Source organism: Montipora capricornis, chromosome 6 (assembly GCF_036669925.1).
Source record: "Montipora capricornis isolate CH-2021 chromosome 6, ASM3666992v2, whole genome shotgun sequence".
Taxonomy (NCBI): Eukaryota; Metazoa; Cnidaria; class Anthozoa; order Scleractinia; family Acroporidae; genus Montipora; species Montipora capricornis.
In genome coordinates, this window is record NC_090888.1 from 68416682 (window position 1) to 68421681 (window position 5000).

Consider the following 5000-nt stretch of genomic DNA (forward strand, 5'->3'; position numbering starts at 1 on the left):
AGGGTGCGTTTGATTGACCGTATTCCGGAATAGGAATATATGGAATATAAGTTTAAAATTCTTCGTTTTTACGGAGATTCACATTAAAATTGTCAAACATCTCCTAAAATGCTATTTTAAACATATTTTTATTACCCTTGCTGCTTAGAGACGCGCCAAACATACCGTTTTAAACATCACTCCACTCCACTCCACGTCAATCGAACGCACCAGGAGTCAATCAGTTACTTAAAGTGTCGAAAAAGAATAATTTATTAAATGCTTAATTAATAAATTATCACTCTGTCCATGGTTAGTGGGAGGCCCCATGGTTAGTGTGGTCCTGGGGCAAGACACTTTACTCTCACGGTGCCTCTCTCCACCCATGTGTATAAATGGGTACTGGTGAAAATGAGGGGGGTAACCCTGCAATGGACTAGCATCCCATCCAGGGGGGAGTAGAAATACTCCTAGTCACTTCATGCTATGGAAACCGGAGATAAGCCCCAGTCTGATGGGCCTTTCTAGGCTCATAACAGAGACTTTTACCAAGGTTAGTATAAAGATGTGAAAATTGGGACCTTACGGTTACATTCCATAACCTTGTCTAACATTGGATGTCCTGTGTGTTGAAAACATGAATGCAAAATGGGAGAATCCACCCAATATGGTTTCTGAATAGTTCAGCTTCATTGCATAAGTTAATTAAACTGTAAAATACAAATTGAATTAAAAATAGTGTGTCACTGTTAAAGATGTTAAGTTTTTTTTTTCACAGAATGCATGGTGCTGACTTGGCAACGTAGAGTAAACATTCAAATTTGTTTGCCTCCATCTTCTTGTGGAGAAAATATAGAACGGTACAGATCTGTCACTTCCTACTCTGCTTCGTTTTTTAGCTTTTGTTGATACTGCAAAAGAAACGATGATGTGGAAATCTCTTCTTCTTTTGCCTGTTCAAGTTCATCCTTGGCAAGTTCAAGAACTTCATTAATCCGATTCTGAAAAAAGAACAACCAAAAGGCTTGTTTAGAGACTAAAAACATGTTTTGATAAAATTGGATTCTTGCTAAGGACTGCCTGATTTTTCGGACACTCTGAAGCCAGTTGGTGCAACTTAAGAGAATAGCACTAACTTGCTAAATATCAGCTTTTGAATCTCTGTTAGATGGTCAACTTAACTTACTAACTTAAGTTTATGTCAGTTCCCCAATTGTTTGAAAATGGACAGTAATGTCTGCTGGAGGATGCTATCCTCTCCATAGTCTCTCCTGATCTTGCTTCCCACAACCATGACAACAGGCAGGCGTCAAATATACTGTTCCCATTACCTGCATAATCATTTTGTGCTCCTTTATAACATCACATGCCTTCATTAAGAAAGCAGTGAATTCTTCTTTTTCTTGCTCAAAGGTGACTGTATTTTCTCTTGCTCTGTAAAATTAAAGGTTTAGAAAATAATTATAAAACTGAAACATCAACTTTATTGATTCCTTCTTACATGTAGGTATTTTACGTTAAAGTCTGGAGTCGAGTGAATGTTTGAAATCAGATACATGTATCAACAAATTCTGTAAATTATTTAACCCCTACTAGTAAAGCCTATATTAAAATTTTGAAAAAGTGAATTTGTGTTACACGAAACTACTCAAACTCTCATCTCATTGTAAAGCCAATTAGACAAGAGAACCGAAAGGTCGAGACAGCAGAAAGCAAATCGTTATCTTTAAGAAAATCACGACATTTTTAATTTTCAAGACAATGTCATGTTTCGAAGTTACGAACATCATCGTCAGTTACAGAATAAACTATTTGAAAAACCGTTAGGACTATAATTATAACAACTAGGCGAAACTTGCATAATTAATTATGATTAAGTGACAAGAATTACATATTTGAGCGAGTTACAGAGTGTTTGAAAGAATGTAGAGCCTAAAGCGTAAGTGTCAGGTTGGCGTGATGAACTTGTTGGTTTAAATTAGGCTTTTCCCAATTTATACATGTATGCATAGCCTCCTTGAGTTTAAGTTGAAATTTAGTAGGGGCGGAATCAAGGATTTCAAAACAATCCGCAGAGCAAGATTGACAACAACGTTCTGAGCTTAGTAATGTTTGAAGATGTTTGAGGACTTGTCTGAAGAGAGATGTTCACGGGCGCGTGTGGAAACTCACTCAAATATGTAATTCTTGTCACCATGACTTAATCACAATTAATTATGCATGTTTCGCCTAGTTGTTATATAGTCCTAACAGTTTTTCAAATATTCTTTAACTGACGATGATATTCGTAACATTGAAACATGTCTTGGAAAATAAAAAATGTCGTGATTTTCTTAAAGATAACCAATTAGATAAGGTGTTTAAAAACAAAAACAAACAATGACTTCTGTGCAAATGAGGCCAACAGGGATAATGCATAGTTCTTTCCCTTCCAACCTTTGAAAGCCTTTCCCCTATAATTTGCCATTTTTTTCTTGGACCTCCAAAATACTATCACCCTAACCCCCCCTCCTGCAACACCACCCATTTTTTGGCCAAAAGCATTCTTAACCTCAAAATTTAACACAAATAATAAATTATTATGGCATTTGTAGCATGATCAAAACTACTTATTTCCCCCTTAACAATTACCTAAGGCTGATATCTTTAAATTTGTTTTCCTGCTGTTCCACAGCCTCTTCACATTCCAGTACTTTGGCTCTCATTTGCTGCACTTGTTCTTCTAAAGTCTGTGTTGTGCCAGTTGTCTTTTGGTATTCTTTGGCCATTATCTAAGAGAACAAAAGACCATAGTGACATTCAAGAATATTGTCAAATTTTTGAAGCAAATCCTGGGTGCGAAACATTAAAGGGCAAAAAAATAAAGATAGGGTTTAAAAAAATAGCAAAATGATTTACCGAGAACTCTTAAGCTCCCTCAAGAAACTTACCTCCTTTTTCCATTCCAAATCCTTGTCTAAAACTTGCAATTTCATCTCCAAGTTTGTCACTTCTTCCTGCTTGTCAGCAACCATATCAGCAATCTGGGTAAAAAAAACAAAACAAAAAAACCAAAGAATGGCATGCAACCAGATTTTGCTGTTGCCTTAAATTTACAAGTGATATGCAAAGACTGAGGGTGCATTTTTGATTGGATGCTATTCTTTGATGTAAGACCATACCTGATCATATGTTTCTTCTTCGGTGACTACTTGAGATTTCATTGCACGACTTTTCTCACTGATTTGTTGTTTAAGGCGAAGCAAAGCAGGCTAGAACAAAAGAGGTACTTCTTGGTGACTATTTGAGATGACTAAAATCATTATAATTGCCATATCATCATCAATATTCTGGTAAGTTCACAGTATCAGATGAGTGTAAATTACTGGTCTGTTCATACTGTTGTATGTCCATAAAGCCACTATGGCTGTGTATCAACAGCACCCTTGGCAAGATGTTCGAGCTCCCAGACATCATTGTGATCTTTATTAGCGACCTTCAGATTGGAGTATGAGAACAACTACAAGTATGAGTTTTCTGTAGTAAGCACATGCATTATGTTTAAAGAACAAAAATTTTCGAAATGCACGTGCTCAGAACTGAGAACTCATAGTTGTAGTCGTCCTCAAACTCCAATCTGTAGGTCGCCATTATTATATCAGCCAGTAAAGTTAAGAGTAAAGGGGCCCCTTTATTAAAAGTCCCGAAAACTTTTTAAGCCCGAGAAGCCATCTACAAAACTGTCATCTGCTTGTTTTAATGGGATGGTACCAGTCCCACAAGTAAGATGACTTAAAACCTCTCCACAACTGAGATACAGGGGGCTTGCAATACTTGAAAAAGGGCTGAAAATGAATATGGACTTTGCCAAACAGGCCCAAGGTACCTGTGGCCTTTTGTTTAAAAGACTACACTGTAATGTACATAGCTTTGAGATGATTCAGGAGTACCAACATAATAAAATTATCTTGAACGGTTTTCACCTTAATTGTTCCCTTGAAGTCGGTAAGAACTCCTTGATCAGGTCTCAGGGAATGTGGATTGAAGTGCATTTCAAAATCAAATCCATTTGCATTTTCTGCTGTTTTTGGGATGAGTTTCAGTTTCCTCGCCTGTTCATTGTACTCTCGAATGTGTTTCTCAGACTAAATAAGAGGAAACAAATAGCTGTTCACATCAATTTTCACATATCTTGGAAAATCATATTACTATATTGTCATAATCTTTCCTCTATGGTATACATACAGTAGGAACCTCAAACTTGTTCAGTTCGTAGTACAGCTTAATAAATGTAATTATAATACATATTAAGTAAGCTCTTTAGCAGTTAAAAATCACAGCAAGGCATTGTATCCAAAACTTCAGAAATTTCATGACCAGAACAGTATTTTAATGCAGACACCTTACATGTACCTCTTCATGCTTTTTTGCATATTGCATTTCCTTCTCCCAAATTTGTTGATCAAAATAGTCTCGACTTTTTTCAAGTTGCTCCACGGCTTTCTGTAATTCTCTTTTTTCATGTTTCATCCTTTCCACGTCTGCAGCACTAAGCTCCTGGTTGTTAAGTGTGTGCTGTGAAATAAAGAGATAAATTTACCCAAAAACATTTAACTAGTTTTAGGAACGTTAACTAAAGGTGTGATCAGTGTTCTCCCCAGGTATTTCAGGCCAGGCGGGCCGCCTGGCTTGATTCGTTGAAAAATCGTTGCCGCCTGGCTTAAAACGTAGTTTAACATCTAAAACTGGGATCCTGTCCATAATTAAAGAAAGAAAAACACTCAATAAAGATACTGAAGCATTGTCTAGTGTTTTCTCATTGTGTTTTCTCGCAATTGATAAGGTTTCAGCTCATTTACCCTTCCATGAAAGGTGATGAAACTTGTCATCCGCTCGTTTCGTTGAACGGCAGCCGTCTTTCAGTTTGCCGTAAATTCAAGGGCACTTAACGGATATTACATGGAATACTAAACTCAATTCCTACGTGCGTGGAAGGTTGTCAAAAAATGGCGGCTTCGACAAACTCAGGATCCTCTGAACAG

General features: G+C 36.9%; 1 protein-coding gene and 1 long non-coding RNA gene across 3 annotated transcripts in view; one reads left to right on the forward strand and one right to left on the reverse strand.

Moving 5' to 3' along the window:
* Positions 1-5000, reverse strand: part of LOC138053033 (kinetochore protein NDC80 homolog) — a 20392-nt gene that overhangs the window by 1660 nt on the left and 13732 nt on the right. For both annotated transcript variants that reach the window (XM_068899715.1, XM_068899714.1), the window contains 7 exons: positions 4372-4533; positions 3942-4103; positions 3141-3230; positions 2910-3002; positions 2611-2750; positions 1311-1413; positions 1-980 (listed from right to left, as the gene is read on the reverse strand). The exon at positions 1-980 is cut by the window's left edge and continues 1660 nt beyond it. In XM_068899715.1, coding sequence (XP_068755816.1) covers positions 858-980; positions 1311-1413; positions 2611-2750; positions 2910-3002; positions 3141-3230; positions 3942-4103; positions 4372-4533 — 873 coding nt within the window. In that variant the 3' untranslated portion in view covers positions 1-857. The remainder of the gene's footprint in view (positions 981-1310; positions 1414-2610; positions 2751-2909; positions 3003-3140; positions 3231-3941; positions 4104-4371; positions 4534-5000) is intronic.
* LOC138053039 (uncharacterized) overlaps positions 4883-5000 on the forward strand; it is a 7939-nt gene continuing 7821 nt past the window's right edge. Inside the window, exon 1 of the long non-coding RNA XR_011133200.1 lies at positions 4883-5000. This exon is cut by the window's right edge and continues 1250 nt beyond it. This is a non-coding gene — a long non-coding RNA (uncharacterized lncRNA).